This window comes from Rattus norvegicus, chromosome X (genome assembly GCF_036323735.1).
Source record: "Rattus norvegicus strain BN/NHsdMcwi chromosome X, GRCr8, whole genome shotgun sequence".
NCBI lineage: Eukaryota > Metazoa > Chordata > Mammalia > Rodentia > Muridae > Rattus > Rattus norvegicus.
The window spans coordinates 70,181,705-70,203,415 of NC_086039.1; the positions used below are offsets into that span (position 1 = coordinate 70,181,705).

At 39.3% G+C, this 21,711-nt stretch overlaps 1 protein-coding gene across 1 annotated transcript in view; it reads right to left on the bottom strand.

The window, feature by feature from the left end:
* The window catches only part of Tex11 (testis expressed 11), a 263,533-nt gene that overhangs the window by 208,693 nt on the left and 33,129 nt on the right, over positions 1-21,711 (bottom strand). Inside the window, exon 5 of the mRNA XM_008773302.4 lies at positions 19,101-19,180. Within this exon, the coding sequence (XP_008771524.1) occupies positions 19,101-19,180 (80 nt within the window). The remainder of the gene's footprint in view (positions 1-19,100; positions 19,181-21,711) is intronic.

Genomic DNA, 21,711 nt, shown 5'->3' on the forward strand with positions numbered 1-21,711 from the left:
AAAAAGTACGCCTCTAATTCAACAAGAGTCCTGGAAATTCAGAGGCATTCTCAATGGACCAGAAATTAGGAGAAATCTCTAAAAGCAGAAAAACAAATAAGACAAAAACTCTCATCATAAATGCACAAATATAGAAAATATTCAAACACCCCTTTATGTGAAAAGCAGAAACATCAAGTAATTAGCCTCCCCACAAAACGTCTCTATCTTCCCTTGAGAAAATAGCAATAAATACAGCTCTTGGGCTGAAAAGAAATAAAGAGATTCAGATAGCTGACAACATAGATCAGTGCAAAATATCTGGTCTTAATCCTCCATCTGTCATGTGGTTCAAGTTAGTATAGTGTGACTCAGTATTCAAAGAAGACTATCGAGAAACCTCAAATTTAATGAGGAAAAACAATTCCATGAAAGAACATCCCACTCAAAAAGAATACCCGAAGGAGGAGAATTAAGAAATGTAGGTTAAAGGGGAAGAGAGGTAGAATGGTGAAGGTATGAATACTCTAACCAAATGGAAAGTAAAGATTTAATCTTCAAAAGTTATGGGGAAAATGTATTGTTTGTATTTTTAAAGATTTCCAAGCTTATAAGGACTACACAGAGAGACCCTCTCTCAAAAAATACTTTAAAGATAACCATCAAGTAAGTTTTACATATAAGTTTTACTATAAAAATGGAGAAAAGATCAGAGAACATAATATAACAGGAAATAACTCCTTATATCATAATTCTAAGTAAATAGATAATATAAAACTGATAAATCAAGAATTAGTTGTTCTGGGTTGGAGAGATGGCTCAGCAGTTAAGAGCTCTGGCTTAGAGGGGTTGGGGATTTAGCTCAGTGGTAGAGCGCTTGCCTAGCATGCACAAGGTCCTGGGTTCGGTCCCCAGCTCTGAAAAAAAAAAAAAAAAAGAGCTCTGGCTTACAGCGGTCCTGAGTTCAATTCCCAGCAACCACATGGTGGCTCACAACCATCTATAACAGGATCTGATGCCCTCTTCTGGTGAGTTTGAAGACAGCTACAGTGTACTCATATACATAAAATAAATAAATAAGTAAATATTTTTAAAAAAAGAGTTGTTTTAGTGTTGAGGTTTTTGGTTTTTTGTTTGCAGTGCTGGGACTTGAACACAAAACCTCACATATACTAAACATCCTTTCTACCATTAAATCCAAGAATGAGTTATTAATATAGAAAAATTGCCACTTCATAAAAATTGTATGTTGAAGCCCTCACTTCAAATGTATGAGCACATTTGAACATAGGGCCTTGAAGAGATAATTATGTTAAAATGAGAGCCTGACCAATAGAGATGCAGAGGCACACAGCCAAACATCGGACTGAGTGCAGGGACCCCACTGGAGGAGTTAGGGCAAGGACCAAAGGAGCTGAAGAGGTTTGTAACCCCATAAGAGGAACAACAACATCAACTGACCAGACCTCCCAGAGCTCCCAGGGACTAAACCACCATCCCAAGAATACACAGGGATGGACCCATGACTCCAGCTGCATATGTAGCAGAGGATGGCATTGTCTGGCATCAATGGGAGGAGAAGTCCTTGGTCTTGTGAAGGCTGGATGCCTCAGTGTAAAGGAATGCTAAGGTGCTGAGGCAGGAGGGAGGAGCACCCTCATAGAGACAGGGGAGAGGGGTAAGGCAATAGGAAGTTTGTGGAGGGGACACTGGAAAGTGGGATAATATCTGAAAGGTAAAGAAATAAAACCATTAAAAATTTTAAAAAGCTTCCTGTCTCCTTCTGCACCCTGGAGTTAACACTGAGGCACAGCTCTCCAAACCCAAACCCTGCCCAGAGAGGGCAGGTCTCCCAGGAGTGCTGACACACCTAAGATCACGGGCTCACAAGCTCACAGGAGGGACAAGCTCCAGTCAAAGGCACTAAGACTAACAGATACTAGAGATAACCAGATGGTGAGAGGCAAGAACAAGAACCTAAGCAACAGAAACCAAGGCTACTTGGCATCATCAGAACCCAGTTCTCCAACCACAGAAAGTCCTGGATACACCAACACACTGGGAAAGCAAGACTTGAATTTAAAATCACATCTCATGATGAAGATAGGAGACACTAAGAAGGACATGAATAACTCCCTTAAAGAAAGGGAGGACAAAGATAAACAGATAGAAGACCTTAAAGAGGAAACACAAGTATCCCTTAAAGAATTACAGTCAAACGCAACCAAACAGGTGAAGGAATTGAACAAAACCATACAGGATCTAAAACATGGAAATGGAAACAATAAAGAAAGCACAAAAGGAGACAACCCTGGAGAAAGAAAACCTAGGAAAGAGATCAGGAGTCGTAGATGTAAGCATCACCAACAGAATACAAGAGATAGAAGAGAGAATCTCAGGGACAAAAGATACTATAGAAAAAAACATTGACACAACTGTCAAGGAAAAGCAAAATGCAAAATGCTCCTAAGCCAAACCATCCAGGAAATCCAGGGCACAATGAAAAGAACAAACCTAAGGATAATAGGTATAGAAGAGAGCAAAGACTCCCAACTTTGCAAATATCTTCAACAAAATTATAGAAGAAAACTTCCCTAACCTAAAGAAAGAGATGCCCATAAACATACAAGGAGCCTACAGAATTCCAAATAGATTGGACCAGAAAAGAAACTCCCCTCATCACATAATAGTCAAAACACCAAGTGCACAAAACAAATAAAGAATATTAAAAGCAGTAAGGGGAAAAGGTCAAGTAAAATATAGAGGCAGACCTATCAGAATCACACCAGACTTCTCACCAGAGACTATGAAAGCCAGAAGATCCTGGACAGATGTCATACAAACCCTAAGAGCACACAAATACCAGACCAGGGTACTATCTACAGCAAAACTCTCAATTAATATACATGGAGAAACCAAGATATTTCAAGACAAAACCAAATTTACATAATATCTTTCCATAAATCCAGCCCTACAAAGGATAATAGATAGAAAACTTCAACACAAGGAGGGAAGCTACACCCTAGAAAGTAATCTTGCAAAAAACACAAAAGAAGATAGCCACAAAAACATAATTTCACCTCTAACAACAAAAATAACAGGAAGCAACAATCACTTTTCCTTAATATCTCTTAACATCAATGGACTCAATTCCCCAATAAAAAGACAGACTAACAGACTGGGTATGTAAACAGGACCCAGCACTTTGCTGCATACAGGAAATGCACCTCAGTGACAAAGACAGACTCAGACTAAAAGGGTGGAAAACCTTTTCCAAGCAAATGGTCCGAAGAAACAAGCTGGAGTAGCCATTCTAATAAATCGAATAAATTTGATTTTCAACCAAAAGTTATCAAAAAAAGATAAGGAAAGACACTTCATACTCATAAAAGGAAAAAAATCTACCAAGATGAACTCTCAATTCTGAACATCTAAGCACCAAATGAAAGGACACCCACATTCATAAAGCTGAAAGCACACATTGCACCTCAGACAATAATAGTGGGAGACTTCAACACGCCATTCTCATCAATGGACAGATCATGGAAACAGAAATTAAACAGAGACATAGACAGACTAAGAGAAGTCATGAGCCAAATGGATTTAAAAGATATCTATAGAACAGTTCATACTAAAACAAAAGAATGTACCTTCTCAGCAGCTCATGGTACCTTCTCCAAAATTGAAAAGGTCACAAAACAGGCCTCAACAGATACAGGAAGATTGAAATAATCCCATGCATCCTATCGGATCACCAGAGACTAAGGCTGGTCTTCAATAACAATAAAATCTACAGAAAGCCCACATACACATGGAAGCTCAACAATTCTCTACTCAGTGACAACTTGGTCAAGGAAAAAATAAAGATATTAAAGGCCTTTTAGAATTTAATGAAAAGAAAGGCCCAACATACCCAAACTTATGGGACACAGCAAAAGCAGTGATGAGAAGAAAACTCATACCTCTGAGTGCCTCCAAAAAGAAACTGGAGAGAGCATACAACTAGCAGCTTGACAAAACACCTGAAAGCTTTAGAACAAAAAGAAGCAAATACACCCAAGAAGAGTAGACAGCAGGAAATAATCAAATTCCAGGCTGTTATCAACCAAGTAGAAACAAAAAGAACTATACAAAGATTCAAAACAATCAGGAACTGGTTCTTTGAGAAAATCAACAAGATAGATAAACCCTTAGCCAGACTAACCAGAGGGCACAGAGACAGTAGCCAAACTAATGAAATCAGAAATGAAAAGGGAGACATAACTATAGAATCTGAGGACATTCAAAAAATCATCAGATACTACTACAACAGCCTATATTCCACAAAACTGGAAAATCTAGAGGAAATGGACAATTTTCTAGACAGATACCAGGTACCAAAGTTAAATCAGGATCAGATAAACCATCTGAACAATTCCACAACCCGAAAAGAAATAGAAGCAGTCACTAAAAGTCTCCCAACCAAAAAAAGCTCAGGACCAGATGGGTTGAGTGCAGAATTCTATCAGACCTTCAAAGAAGACCTATGGCTAATACTCTTCAAACTATTCCACAAAATAGAAACAGAAGGAACACTACCCAATTCATTCTTTGAAACCACAATTACACTTATGCCTAAACCACACAAAGACCCTATAAAGAAAGAGAACTTCAGACCAATTTCCCTCATGAATATCGGTGCAAAAATACTCAATAAAATTCTCACAAACTGAATCCAAGAACACAACAAAATGATCATTCACCATGATCAAGTAAGTAGGCTTCATCCCAGGGATGCAGGGATGGTTCAATATACAGAAATCCATCAACATAATCCACCCATAAACAAACTCAAAGGAAAAAAAACACATGATCATTTCATTAGATGCTGAGAAAGCATTTGACAAAAGTCAACACCCCTTCATGATAAACATCTTGGAAAGATCAGGAATTCAATGCCCATACCTAAACATAGTAAAAGCGATATACATTAAACTAGAGCTGACATCAAACTAAATGGAGAGAAACGTGAATCAATCCCACTAAAATCAGGAACTGACAAGGCTGCCCACTCTCCCCCTACCTATTCAATATAGTACTCAAAGTCCTAGCCAGAGCAATTAGATAACAAAAGGAGGTCAAAGGATACATACAAATTGGAAAGCAAGAAGTCAAAATATCACTATTTGCAGATGATATGATTGTATACTTAAGTGATCCCCAAAAATTCCACCAGAGAACTACTAAGCCTGATAAACAACTTCAGCAAAGTGGTCAGATATAAAATTAACTCAAACAAATCAGTAGCCTTCCTCTACTCAAAGGATAAACAGGCTGGAAAGGAATTAGGGAAATGACTCCCTTAACCAAAGTCACAAACAACATAAAATACCTTGGGGTGACTCTAACCAAGCAAGTGAAAGATCTATATGACAAAAACTTCAAGTCTCTGAAGAAAGAAATTGAAGATCTCAGAAGATGGAAAGATCACCCATGCTCATGGATTGGCGGGATTAATGTAATAAAAACGGTCATCTTCCCAAAAGCAATCTACAGATTCAATGCAGTCCCCATCAAAATTCCAACTCAATTCTTCAGAGTTAGAAAGAGCAATTTGCAAATTCATTTGGAATAATAAAATCCCAGGATAGCGAAAAGTATTTTCAACCATAAAAGAACTTCTGGGGAATCAGCATCCCTGACCTCAAGCTGTATTACAGAGAAATCGTGATTTAAAAAAAAACTGCAAGGTATTGGTAAAGAAACAGTCAAGTAGATCAATGGAATAGAATTGAAGATCCAGAAATGAACTCACACACCTATGGTCACTTGATCTTTGACAAAGGAGCTAAAATGATCCATTGGAAAAAAGACAGCATTTTCAACAAATGGTGTTGGTTCACCTGGCAGTCAGCAGGTAGAAAAATGCAAATCGACCCATTCTTTTCTCCTTGTACAAAGCTTAAGTCCAAGTGGATCAAGGACCTCCACATCAAACCAGATACACTGAAACTAATAGAAGAGAACGTGGGAAAGAGTCTCAACACATGGGCACAGGGGAAATTTTCCTGAACAGAACACCAATAGATTATGCTCTAAGATCAAGAATCAACAAATGGACCTCATAAAATGGCAAAGCTTCTGTAAGGCAAAGGACACTGTCATTAGGACAAAGTGGCAACCAACAGACTGGGAAAAGAGCTTTACCAATCCTACATCCAATAGAAGGCTAATATCCAGTATATACAAAGAACTCAAGAAGTTAGACTACAGAGGACCAAATAACCCTATTAAAAATGGGGTGTAGAGCTGAACAAAAAATTCTCAGCTGAGGAATACCAAATAGCTGAGAAGTACCTAAAGAAATGTTCAACATCCTTAATCATCAGGGAAATGCAAATCAAAACAACCATGAGATTCCTCCTCACACCAGTCAAAATGGCTAAGATCAAAAACTCAGGTGACACTACCCAAAGACTATACATGGACTGACCCAGGGCTCCAACTGCATATGTAGCAAAGGATAGCCTTGTTGGGCACCAGTGGAAGGGGAAGGAAGCCCTTGGTCCTGCCAAGGTTGGACCCCTAGTACAGGTGAATGTCGGAGGGGTGGTAACCAGGGGTGTATGGGGGGACACCCTTATGGGGAAGGGAGAAAGGTTAGAGGGCTTATGGACAGAAAATCAGGAAAGGGAATAACATTCGAAATGTAAATAAAGAAATATATCCAGTAAAAAATAAAAAATAAAAATAAAGCAATTCACCTTATTAAAAAAAAAAGAAAGGTACTTTCAAAAAAAGAAAAAAAAAGGTGACAATAAATGCTGGCGAGGATGTGGAGAAAGAGGAACACTCCTCCATTGTTGGTGGGATTGCAAACTGGTACAACCACTCTGGAAATCAGTCTGGAGGTTTCTCAGAAAATTGGACATTGCACTACCTGAGGACCCAGCTATACCTCTCCTGGGCATATACTGAAAAGATACTCCAACATGCAACAAAGACACATGCTCCACTATGTTCATAGAAGCCTTATTTATAATAGCCAGAAGGTGGAAAGAACCCAGATGCCCTTCAAAAGAGGAATGGATTCAGAAAACGTGGTACATCTACACAATGGAGTACTACTCAGCTATCAAAAACAATGCCTTCATGAAATTCATAGGCAAATGGATTGAACTAGAAAATATCATCCTGAGTGAGGTAACCCAATCACAGAAAAAACGCACATGGTATGCACTCACTGATAAATGGTTATTAGTCCAAAAGCTCAAATTACCCAAGATGCAATCCATAGACCACTTGAAGCTCAAGAAGAAGGATGACCAAAGTGTGGATGCTTCACCCCTTCTTAAAAGTGGGAACAAAAATATTCATAGGAGGGGATATGGGGGCAAAGATTGGAGCAGAAACTGAAAGAACAGCCATTCAGAACCTGCCCCACATGTGGCCCATATACACACAGCCATCAAAACTAGATAAGATGGATGAAGCTAAGAAGTGCATGCTGACAGGAACTGGATATAGATCTCTCCTGAGAGACACAACCAAAGCATGTCAAATATAGAGGCGAATGCTAGCAGCCAACCACTGAACTGAGAACAGGACCCCCGTTGGAGGAATTAGAGAAAGGATTGAAAGAGCTGAAGGGCTTGCAACCCCATAATAATAACAATGCCAACTAACCAGAGCTTCCAGGGACTAAACCACTACCTAAAAACTATACATGGACTGATCCATGGCTCCAGCTGCATATGTAGCAGAGAATAGCCTTGTTGGGACACCAATGGAAGGAAACAGAAGCCCTTGGTCCTACCAAGGTTGGACCCCTAGTGTAGGGAATGTTGGGGGTAAGAAGAGGGATGTGGGTGGGGAGGGGAACACCTTTATAGAAGGGGAGAGGGATGGGATAGCAGGCTTATATCCAGGAAACCGGGAAAGAGAATAACATTTGAAATGTAAATAAAGAAATATCCAATTTAAAAAAAAAGAAAAGCCATCTTGAAAAGAAAATGTTCACAAAGAAAGGAAAGAAGAAAGAAAGAAAGAAAGAAAGAAAGAAAGAAAGAAAAGAGAAAGAAAAGAGAAAGAAAGAAAATATCATTCCGATTGAGGTAACCCAGTCACAAAAGAACACACATGGTATACACTCACTGATAAGTGGATATTAGCACAAAAGCTCAGAATACCCAAGATACAATCCAGACAACATGAAGCTCAAGAAGTAGGATGACCAAAGTGTAGATGCTTTAGTTCTTCTTAGAAGGGAGAACAAAATAGTCATAGGAGAAAATATGGAGGCAAAGTATGGAGCAGAGACTGAAGGAAAGGCCATCCACAGACTGCCCCATCGGGGGATGCATCCCATATATAGATACCAAACCCAGACACTATTGTGGATGTCAAAAAGTGCTTGCTGACAGGAGCCTGATATACCTGTCTCCTGAAAGGCTCTGCCAGAGCATGACAAATACAGAGGCGAATGCTCACAGCCATCCATTGGAGAGTCCCCAGTGGAGGAATTTGAGAGAGGACTGACAGAGCTGAAGGGATTTGCAACCCCATAGGAACAACAATACCAACCAACCAGATTTCCCAGGGACTAAACCACCATCCAGAGTACACATGGACAGACCCATGGCTCCGGCTGCATATGTAGCAGAGGATGGCCTTGTTGGGCATGAATGTGAGAAGCCCTTTGTCCTGTGAAGGCTGGATGCCCCAGTGTAGGGAAATGCCAGGGCAGGAAGGCAGGAAGGAGTGGGTGGGAGACACCTTCATAGAAGCAGACAGAGGGAGGATGGGATAGGGGGTTTCCAGAGGGGAAAGTGGGAAAGGGGATAACATTTGAAATGTAAATAAATAAAATGTGTAATAAATTTTGAAAAAAAGAATCTACACAAGAGCTGGCAAGCAGTTTCACTGGGTAAAGGCCCCTGTCATTCACCTCAGGTTCCATATAAAGATGAAAGGAGAGAACTGATTCCATGGTGTTTTCCTCTGTTCTCCACTTGTGCTGTGACATGCATGTACACACATTAAAATATTCATCATCATCATAATAATATTAAATACAATTTGTAGCAAAGATCCTAATGAGATCTTACTGATATCCTTACAAGATACAGGATCTTACTGATATCCTTTTTATATACAAAGGTGAACAAGGAATGAATGTACTGGGAGGAAAGGTCATGCAAGGACCAAAGTCAGAAGGGGGATAACTGGAAATCATGAAGAAATTAAATATGCTGACATCTTGATCATCAACCAGCAAAAATTAATTAAGATAAAATTAATTTCTGTTATTTTAGCTATGCAATTTGTGATATTTTGTTATGCCTTAGAAAATCAAAAGGGTGATAAAAGCATATGATTAAGGTAGGCTGGGCATGGTAGTGCATGCCTTTAATCTCGGCACTGGAGAGGTAGAGGCAGGCAAATCTCTGTCTGTTTGAGGCTAGTCTTGGTCTACATAGTGAGTTCCAAGACAACCAGAGCTATGAAGTAAGACTCTGTCTCAAACCCCTCCCTCCCCCAAAAGATATATGGAAGTAACCCTGAAAATGAAAACAGAAGTGGTTACAAATAATGTCCTTTAAACTGGCAATGACAGCTGAGGAAGTAGCTCACTGGAGTGCTTACCTAGCATGTGACAGGCACTACATCAAGGTACCTCCAATTGAATATAGTAATATATATTCAGTTGGTAGTACAGAGACACTTTTACTTATTATTTTATTTATGCATATTGGTTTTTGAAATAGACAGTGTACATGCCTAGTGCCTAGGGAGGTCAGAAGGGGCTGTCAAGATACCCTGGACCTGCAGTTCTAGCTGGTTGTAAACTACCATGTGTGTGCTAAGAATCAAGCACCAGTCCTCTAAAGCAGCCAGGGCTGCTAACCACTGAGCGCTATCTCTGGCCCCCAAAGCTATTTTTAAAGTGAGAAATGCCTAGATACACACAAAAATAGATATTGCTACATAGAGATATATTACTACCTCAGTGAAAACTCAAATGGAGAAGAGTATACATGAAATCTAGTAAAGTGTTAGGGTGCACCCCAGTAATTCTAGCACTTTGAATACTCATGCAGAAGGATTACAAAACCCAGGCTGGGCTACATAGTAAGTTTTTAATCTAAAACAAGGGATATATGTGATTTTTTTTCCATTTATTTAGCTATATTCCTATCCCATTAAAACAATATTTTGACCAGTGGCACATGCCTACGCTCCCAATACTTGGCAAACAGTAACAGGATGATTACCACAAATTCAAGATCAGAGCCGACATTAATAAGTTTCAAGCCATCTAGAGCTACACAGCAAGACATCATCTTGAAAAACTGGAAAAAAAACATACAAAACACAAAAACAAACAGTACTGGGTGTGAAAGGAGGTGAAATCCTAGCATTCTAAAGGCCGATGAAGGATAGCATAGGATAGGAGAGGGCATGCTACAATATGATATGATACTTAGGAATAAACCTCACCAAGGAAGTGAAAGACTTTTACAATGTAAACTTTTACAATAAGAACCAGGCAGGCAGGCAGGCAAGCAGGCAGGCAGGCGGGCAGGCACCCACACACAAATTACCCTGCCCTGGCCATGCAGAAGTTGCTGGTCTGTGCTATAGCCTGAAGCCACGTCCATAGGCTATGTTGCCAAGGGGAGGGAGGGCCATATTATTGTGGGTGGCCTGTGCTGCCACCTGAAGTCACTGTGTTGTCTGTATCCTTGCTGGCTCAGAGGGCCTTGTCTGGGTCAGAGGCCCGTGTTCACAGTATGTTCTCTTGCCAGAAACCATGTAGAGGCCCACGATCCATGCTCCCACACTGACCATGAAAAGGAAGAAGACTACTTTTGCCATGATACTGATGACTGCAGACACACAGTTGAGAAAGAGGGACATAGGAGGCTTTGGTGACAACCCTTACCCTCCAAAAAGTAACAGCCTAGACAGAAGCCACCAAAGAACTCGTTAAAAGTGTAAGGGAGATGCTGAAGAAGTGTAGCTCTCCAGGATTGATGGATTCTGACAAAGGGATGGGAGGGAAAGGACTCAGTTCTATTTAAGGGTCAGGCACGGAGACATTGGCCATGTTCCAGTGATACATAGATAACATAAAGTGGATTTGTTTTATGTTGTTTGTTTGTTTGTCTTTCTTTTTTCTTATTTTTTTTACTTCTTTTGGGGGGCTCACAAGGGAGGGAGGACATGCAAGGACTGGGAAGGGACTGGGATTGGGAAGCATGATATGCAGCTCCCAGAGAATCAATAAAAATGTTATGTTGGAAAAAAAGAATAGATGAGATACCACAAATGAATGAGACAATGGAAAACAGAAAAATCTTCCATGCTCATGGATTGGCCAAATCGATATTGTGAATGGACCACAATCTCCATGAAAATGCTGATGATAATTTTCACAAAGCAAAGGGGAAGAAATCTAAAAATTCATGTGGAAACATAAAAGATTCCAAATAGACAAACCAACCCTACAATAATGTTCTACTTTGCTTTCTATTACCATAATAAACACCATGAGCAAAAGCAACATCGGGAGAAAAGGGTTCCTTGTCACTGAGGAAATTCTGTGAAGAAATCCAAAGCAGGAAACCTGGAAGCAGAAACTGAAATAAAGGCCAACGAGGAATGCTATTTGATGGCTTACAAAGCTTTTAAATAATTACTGTTCATTAATAACTCAATATTGATGGCCTCAATTCTCTAGTAAGATGACAGACTAGCAAGCGAGATCCAAAAAAAAAAAAATGTATTTCATCATCAAGGAAAGACATCAACTAGGGGCAAATGGATAGAAAATGGTTTTCTATGAACAACAATGCCAACAAACCAGAGCTTCCAGGGACTAAGCCACTACCTAAAGACTACATATGGACTGACCCTGGACTCTGACCTCATAGGTAGCAATGAATAGCCTAGTAAGCACCAGTGGAAGGGGAAGCCCTTGGTCCTGCTAAGACTGAACCTCCAGTCAACGTGATTGTTGGGGGGAGGGCGGTAATGGAGGGAGGATGGGGAGGGGAACACCCATATAGAAGGGGAGGGGAGGGGTTAGGGGGATGTTGGCCTGGAAATCAGGAAAGGGAACAACAATTGAAATGTAAATAAGAAATACCCAAGTTAATAAAGATGGAGAAAAAAAAAAGAAAATGGTTTTCGGGCTGGAGAGATGGCTCAGCGGTTAAGAGCACTGACTGCTCTTCCAGAGGTCCTGAGTTCAATTCCCAGCAACCACATGGTGGCTCACAACCATCTGTAATGGGATCTGATGCCCTCTTCTGGTGTGTCTCAAGACAGCTACAGTGTACTCACATATATAAATTAAATAAATCTTAAAAAAAAAAAAACAAAAGATAACAAATTCTGGCAGGAATGTGGGGGATGAGAAACCTTTATTCACTAGTTGTTGGGATTATAAACTTTTATAGCCACTATGTGAATCTGGAGATTTTTGAAAAATGTAAAAAGGGATCTACCATTCGAACCAGCTATACTGTCCTGCATTATCTCAGTGATTTCTATTGCTGTGATTTAAAACACCCTGAACAAAGTGACTTATAAAAGGAAGCATTTAACTGAGCTTATGGTTTCAGGAGGTTAAAGTCAGTGATGGCCAAACAAAAGCATGGTGGTAGGAACAGCTGAGACCTCATAGCTCGATCCACCAGCAGGACACAGAGCAAGCACACTGGAAGTGGTGTGAGCTTCTGAAGCCTCAAAGCTGCCCCCTAGTGACACATCTCCTCTCACAAGGCCACGCTTTCTAACCCTTACCAAACAGTGTTATCAGCTGGGGACCAAGTACCCAAGCGTATGATGAGCCTAGGAGCCATTGTCATTTAACCCACCACATGGACAATAAATCGACATAACACGGAGCTATCTGTCAACCATGTTTTCTGCTGCATTACTAAGAAAATGCTATGAAATAGAGCCAACCTCAATATCCATTTACAGATGAATTGATAATAAAATGTGGCACACACAACAAAATTTTTATTGAGCCACAAAAATATAAAAATCATGAAATTTTTTAGTAGAATGGATCAAACTGGAAATTAGTATTTGACACCCTACATCACAAAGTTAAAATAATTTATCTAAACATATATATTTCTCCCAAATTACATGTATGTATGTCTCCTTCCCTCTTCCTATCTAAACAGGGTCTTAGGTGCAGATAGTTGGAGAGAGAGTAAAGAAAGAAAATCAACAAAAATAAAGTGTGTATGAGTATCCCACGATAAAAACCGGTTACTGTGTATACTGATCCATTTTTTTAAAAATATATGTAAGATAATTCCAATGAAGCTATTCAAACAAATGGGAAGTCATATGGAAGCATAAAAGATCCTGAATAGCCAAACAATCCTAGGCAGAAAGAACAATGCCAAGGTGTCAAAATACCTGGTGTCAAATTACAATACAGAGTCACAGTACAAAAACAACATTTTACCGGCACAGAACAGTCAGATAGATTAATTAAAATAAAGGATACAGAGATAATTTGCACATCTACACCAATCTAGCTTTTTGACAAAAGTATGGAAAACAAAGCCTGGGGTAGGGTGGGGGGTAGCAGTCTCTTCATCAAATGGTGTTAGGAAAACTGGATATCCATACACAGACAAATAAAACTAAAGGTCATACAAAAAAAATCAATTCAAAATGGATCAAAGATTTTAATGTAAGACCTGAAAAGCGGAACTGCTAGAAGAAAATATAATAAAATTACTTCAAGATATAACTTCTGGCAAGGGTAGTCTGCATAGGACTCCTAAATTAGCACAGGATATAATCCCAATTGACAAATGAAGTTCCACAAAAGAAAAATGCTTTTGCCCAGCAAAGAAAACTATAGAATGAAACAGACTACATAATGGGAGAGAAATTATGTACATCTATATATCTGATAGAGGATTACTATCTAAAATATATAAAGAACTCAAAGACTTAAGACCAAGTAAGGTGTAATTGTACACATCTATAATCTCAGCAGAGGAAGGAAGGTCATCAATGCAAGTTCAAGGCCAAACTGATATATTGTTAGTTCCAGCCCAGCCCAGACTACTTAGTAAGACCTTGCCATTAGATGGAACTGAAAAATATCATCCTGAGTGAGGTAACCCAATCACAGAAAAACACACATGGTATGCACTCATTGATAAGTGGATATTAGCCCAAATGCTTGAATTACCCTAGATGCACAGAACACATGAAACTCAAGAAGGATGACCAAAATGTGAATGCTTCACTCCTTCTTTAAAAGGGGAACAAGAATACCCTTGGGAGGGAATAGGGAGGCAAAGTTTAGAACAGAGACTGAAGGAACACCCATTCAGAGTCTGCCCCACATGTGGCCCATACATATACAGTCATCCAATTAGACAAGATGGATGAAGCAAAGAAGTGCAGACCGACAGGAGCCGGATGTAGATCGCTCCTGAGAGACACAGCCAGAATACAGCAAATACAGAGGCGAATGCCAGCAGCAAACCACTGAACTGAGAACGGGACCCCCGTTGAAGGAATCAGAGAAAGGACTGAAAGAGCTTGAAGGGGCTCAAGACCCCATATGAACAACAATGCCAACCAACCAGAGCTTCCAGGGACTAAGCCACTACCCAAAGACTATATATGGACTGACCCTGGGCTCCAACCTCATAGTTAGCAATGAATAGCCTAGTAAGAGCACCAGTGGAAGGGGAAGCCCTTGGTCCTGCTAAGACTGAACCCCCAGTGAACGTGATTGTTGGGGGAGGGCGGTAATGGGGGGAGGATGGGGAGGGGAACACACATATAGAAGGGGGGGGAGGGCTTAGGGGGATGTTGGCCCGGAAACTGGGAAGGGGAATAACAGTCAAAATGTAAATAAGAAATACTCAAGTTAATAAAGATGGAAAAAAAAAGACCTTGCCATTAAATAAATAAATAAACAGAAAATTCTCAAAGAAATATAATTGGCCAATAAATATATGAAAAAATTTCAACACCATTATCCACCAGAATCTAAAAATGAAAACCACATTAAGATTCTATCTTACTCCAATCAGACTAGCTACCATCAAGAGAAAAAGGAACAAAGAATGCTAAGGAGATGCAGAGGGAAATGTGGAAAGACCTATTGTACACAGGGGATGTAAATTAATATAATGTATAGAGGCTTCTGAAAAAAGAAAAAACCTAAAATAGAACTGCCAATGGACTCAGCTCTACTACTCAAAGGCGAACAGCCCTAGGAATCTAAGTCAGCACAGCACAGAAATATAGGCACATCTGTGATTATTGGAGCACTAGCCACAACCACCAAGATACAGAATAAGTATAGACATTCATCAGCAGATGAATAATAAACAAAATGTGGCAAATATACATGGTAGAGTTTTATTCACCCATAAAGAAGAACAATATAAATATAATATACTTTGCAGAAAAAAATGGATAGTATTATAAACTATCATGTTAAAGGAAAATAAATCACACTTAGAAATATCACACACTTTCTTTCATATGTAGAATCTCTCTCTCCACACACATACCACGGAACTAAAAAGGAGACTATTTGAGAGAGGAAGGAAATAAAGGGAGGGGGAAAGATGTCAGAAGAGGGTAATAGGGAGGTTAATATAAGCAAAGTACAATTACACACATTTATCAAAATAACATAATGAAACCTATCACTTAGTATATATACTAACTGAAAACTTAATAAAAGTTTTAAAAATTAAAAAGAAAAAAGAAGAGTTGCCATGAATTGATTATTTTATTTAGTGGTAAAAAATGGAGGAACAGTGGTACTGTCTTAATTGATTTTCCTTTATGCTTTGTCTTAGTCAGGGTTTCTATTCCTGCACAAACATCATGACCAAGAAGCAAGTTGGGGAGGAAAGGGTTTATTCAGTTTACACTTCCACATTGCTGTTCATCACCAAAGGAAGTCAGGACTGGAACTCAAGCAGGTCAGGAAGCAGGAGCTGATGCAGAGGCCATAGAGGGATGTTTCTTACTGGCTTGATTCCCCTGGCTTGCTCAGCTTGCTCTCTTATAGAACCCAAGACCACCAGCCCAGGGATGGCTCCACTCACAATGGGCTGGGTCCTCCCACCTTCATCACTAGATGAGAAAATGCCTTACAGCTGGGTCTCATGGAGTCATTTCCACAACTGAGGCTCCTTTCTCTGTGATAACTCCAGCTTGTGTCAAGTTGACACACAAAACCAGTCAGTGCATGCTTGTTGATCTTTATTGCTTTAGCACCTTAGTGCTTGCCTTGTAAATGTAAGAAATGGGATCCAAACCCGTATAGTTGGGCTATGCCAAGCTACTAAACTGTTTTTAAATATTAATAACTAAAAAGGATGACTTTCTGTTCCAGCCATGACTGGACAGTTGAGATAGCATTTTATAAAGGCTGCACAAAACACTTGGGTGACTTCAGTCTTTGAAAGAAGGGAAATACAATAAAGTAAACCCCCACATTCAACATAGTTATATCCCATCACATATGACAGGTGTTTGTTTATATACTATTAGCATATTCACCTATTTGTACTCACTTATAGTTCACAAAGCACTTCTCATAAAACTATAATTTTAACCCTATGGCACTGCACGACAAATACTACTCTCCTCATTTTACAAATAATAAAAGTAATCTTTCAAGGTAATATAGCTAGTAAGTCACAGGGCTAGAATCCATACCTCGGTTTCATACTGCACATGCCATAAGCTCGCTAGATATATAAGACCACAGTCCGAGATACTTAGGAGACTGGCACAAGAAGATCACTTGAGACAAGTAGTTTGAAATTAGAGTGGGTAATAAGAGTCATTACCTATTAGAATTACCTTGTTGCCTATTAGAATTAGAATTACCTATTACAATTTTCCTTTAACAAAATTAGAATTTTGAGAGTCTTGTCTCAAAAGTAAATAAACAGTCAGGCATGGTGACACCCACCTTTAATCCCAGTACCAGGGAGGTAGAGGTAAAGACAGGAGTATGTCTCTGAGTTCAAGACCAGTTTGGTCTACATAACAAATTTCAGGACAGCCAGGGCTGCATAGTGAGATTCTGTCTCAAAAAATGTAGGGCTGAAGAGATACTCAGTGGTTAAGAGCAATTGCTGCTCTTCCATAGGTCCCAGGTTTGATTCCCAGCACCCACAAAGTGATTCAAAACCATCTGTGACTCTGGGTGCAAGAAATATGATGCCCTTTTCTGGACTTCAGGGGCACTAGTCACACAAATGGTGCAGGTAAAACACCCAAACATATATTCTTTAATGAAATAAGTAATAAATAAGTAAATAAATAAGCAAGTAAGCCAGGCCAGTGGCATACACATGTAATCTCAGCACCTCAGGAGGCTGAGGCAGGAGGATTATAAGTTCCAACTAAGCCTGGGGTCTATGGTTTGAATATGAAATGTCCCCCAGAGGCTCATGTGCTTGAAAATTAGTCTTCAGCTGGCGGTGCTACTGGAAATGTCAGTGAGACAGAACTGCCTGGAAAAAGTCAGGCACTAGGAACAAGTTCTTGGGGCTACCTCGTCTCTGATTACTTCCATTTTGAGGGACAGATATTGGGACAGTCTTGATATACACCTCTTTGATCACCCTGCTCTTGACTGAATAGTCTGAAATGGCCTCTAACTTTCCTCAATCCTCCTTCCTCGGCACCCACCCCTCCCCCGAAATAGTATTACAGACATGTGCTACTTGGTTTCCTTCATGCCTTTTCTTGGCTTTCTGGCTAGTATGATGTGAAATGCTCTGCTTTACCACATGCATTATGCCATGACAGACTGATACCTCTGAAACCATGAGCCAAAATATACCCTTCCTTCATGTTGTTATATCATAGTACTTTGTCACAGCAATTAGAAAGCCAGCTAAAATCGTGGGCTACGAAATGCTGTCTCAAATAATCAAAAGAAATCAATCAACTAATCCTGAACTCCTTTCATTGCTTTCATTGCTGAATAGTTCAAATTTTTCACAAAAAGTCTGGGTTTTTTTTTTCTGAAACAGACTAGTGTGAATATATATATATATATATATGTGTGTGTGTGTGTGTGTGTGTGTGTATATATATATACATATATATATATATATATGTATATATATATATCCCAAGCTGACTTCAAATTTGAGATCCTCCTGCCTTAGATTCCTAAGTACTGCAATTATAAGTATGTGCTACCATACCTGGCATAGAAAAGAAATCCATCAAACCGGAGGTGAAAAATGTATAAAAGAATTCGTAAATATAGGATTATATTTCAATATTTTCTTCATTGAAGCATTCTATTAAGTACAATACTTATAAGAACTACAACTATACTACCTATACTAATAAAAAAGAAACATGGCTAATGTTCTGGTTTGCCCTGGAGTTATCTGTATTTTGATGCTAATTCTGCTGCCCCAAGGACTGCTGCCTAGTCTTGTACTCAGGTGACTTCAGCAGAACCTTCTCCCCATTTAATTTGTAAAATACAGGTGAGGGCCAGTACAGAATAGAACAAGGCCTGTCATTGGATGAGAAGGAAGGATGGGAGGGAGAAAAGTTTGAGGAAAAAAGAGGAGGGAGGAGGAGAGATTCCACACTGTACCTTTACAGGTTGTTATGAATGTTCTTAAGGGATGGATGTATACAGGGCTTTGTATGTTTAGGTGGACAATTATATCTTATCAATTGGATAAGAAGTTATTGTGTTGTGTGTTCTTTCTTGTGGAGAATTGAATTTGGGAGAGTGTGTGGGATGCCGTGGAATTAGGATATCTATTTCTGCCATGGTGGCAGCCTGCCTTGGGAACTGGATGGGTAGAGAGATTGTTGCCAGGCTTAGAGAGAGGCCTTTGGCAATGTGATATGGGATGGGTAAGAGGCTTTGCTGCCTGAGATTAAGATATCTATCAGATATCTTGGGGCACTGCGGTGCCAGACCTAGAGCAGGTAAAAAGACTGATTTATTTCTTATATTTTTACAACTGGATAACACTAAAGGCTTTTCCAGATTAATACTAAGTTGAATTATTTTCATAGAAGTAAATACTGTGTCATTTAATCTTATTTCATTTCTTCAATTAATCAGGGCTTACCAAAATCTGTCTTTGAATAGCTTCTTCTGAAGAAACTGAGACTCCATGCATACATACCAGCTTGCAAGCAATGTAACACACTGTAAAAGAGTAATAGACACACATCAAACATAAAGCACTAATTCTCTTCTTATATATAAAGGAATCAATAATTAAAGCTAAGCCAGCTTTATTGTTTATAAATAGAAGTTGTGGGTTTTTTATTTGTTTTTTTTTTCTTTTTTGCAAAGTTTTGCTGTGGGTTTTGTTTAGTCTGAGTTTTTGTTGTTGTTTGAGACAGGGTCTCATGTGGGTCAGACTGGCCTCAAAATTTACTATATAACTGAGTCTAGCTTTGAACTCCTGAACCTCTAGACTTCAACTCCTCAGTGATGGGATTACGATATGGACCACCACATCCAGAATAGTTTTTTCTTTAAAATATTTTTCATAAAATGTATTTTGATCATGTTCTTTCTCCTCCCCTAACTCCTCCCAGATTTTCCCACTTCCCTACCCACCCAACTTCATGCTCGCTCACTCCCTCTCTTTCTGTCTCAAAGGAAAATCAAAACAAACAAAAACCCATTAAGACAAAAATACCAAAATAAAACAAAAAGCACAAAAAGACACATGGAATTCACTTTATGTTACAGCCAGCATATCTTTTAATCTTTTCTTTTACTTTTTCCTATGCTAAGGTTCAAACAGCTTGCATAGCAAGTGATTGTTCTAGCACAGAGCTAACCTCCCAGGCCCCAAACAGGAATTTCAAAAGACCAGTCTAAATAATCAGTTTTCCAAAAGTAAAAAACCTGAAGTTTATCAAATGAATTGCTTGCTTACTACTTTTAGTCTCATATATTTAATGATATATTATAATCTTTATAATTCTAACATTTTCGTTTCTGTAGGAGTTAAATCTTCACTGAGAATATCTGATTCCATGCAATGCTCCTGACCCACTCTGACAAAGTAATCCTCAGCAGAGCGGCAACCTACAGCTTATTCATCATCAAACCAATTTCTGGATAGCGGAGTAATTTGTTTTCTTCTAAAATCTGAAACCTTCTAAATATTTCTTTGGGTGACATAAAAGTTCTTGAAGTATAATCTATAAAATACAGGTGCCTTTATTATACAGTTGTCTGTCACTGAAAATAGGAAAGTGTATAACTGTAACTTGTTCACATCTGTACTCTGCCTTATTGTAAAGCATATGCAAGTTTTTAAAAATGAGTTTACTGAACTAGTTAACCTTCTTCTTGTGAGACAGTCTCATACAGCCCAGGCTGGCCTCGAATTCATAAGGAATCAAGGGTGCTTGGATTACAGTCATGCATAATCATGCCTAATTTATGTAGTGTTAGAAGTCGAACCCAGGATTTCACACATTCTGAACAAGTACTCTTCCAGCTGAACTCCATGTCAACTTTATGCTAGATGTAAGTAATCCTTCTACCCATGCTGGTACCATTTCTAATAAATGTTCCACTGTAAAAGAAATACTTTCCAGATAAAATTATAGGATGAATGAAGTAGTTAGATTTTTATTGCTTATCATGAAATGTAAAAATCTATCTCTTAACAAAGTTATTTCTTCTGACAAATACTTCAGTGAAATAATTTCTAATTGAATGTTTACATTGATTTGAGTTTCCAGTTTTGAACTGTTTCCTTTCTTTTCGATGATGTTTATTAATTGTTTAGTTACTTCCAAGAGCCCTGATAGTTCAATTACTCCCCCTCTTAAAGTTATCTTCAGTCCCGTCTTCTACACCTCAAAAAAAAAAAAAAAAAAAAAGTTGGCGATGCATGCAGCCTCAGCACTCGGGAAGTAGAGGGGGGTGGATCTCTGTGAGTTCAAGGCCAGACTACACTCCATAGTGAGTTCCAGGACAGCTAGAGCTACACAGAGAAACCATGTCTCAAAAAGGAGAAAAAGAAAAAGAAAAACAAATAACTTCACTGTGTTTCAAACCTGCAACCCATTTTTCTCTTCCTTTCAGTGCTAAATTTTCTAAAATTTGTTTTATAACTATGTGTGTGTGTGTGTGTGTGTGTGTCTGTGTGTGTCTGCGTGTATGTCTGTGTACCACAAATATGCCTACTGCCCACAGAGGCAAGAAAGTGTCAAATCTCCTGCAATCGGAGTTAAAGTAGTTGAGAATGACCATGTGGGTGCTATAAACTGAATCTGAGTTTCTAGAAGAGCACCAAGTTCTCCGAATCACTGGGCCATCTCTACAGCCCCTCTTCTAGCCTTTCTATGAGACAAGATATCAACAGCCTGGAACTTACTGTGTGGACCAACCTGGCCTCAACGCACAAAGCTCTGCCCGTCTCTGCCTTTTGCATGCAAGAATTAAAGGCGTGCACCAACACTCCTGGCTTCGACAAATGACCTGTTTCATTTTTATTTCATGTGCTTGGGTGTTTTGCCTGCATATATGTCTGTGCACCACATGCATGCCTAGTGCTCTCAAGTTAGCCATAAAAAGGTGTCAGATCTCCGGGAACTGGACTTACAGACGGTTGTGAGCCACCATGTGGGTGCTGAAAATCAAACCCAGGTCCCCTGGAAGAGCATCCAGTGCTCTTAACCAAGAAAAACTTTTCCAGCCCCCAAACT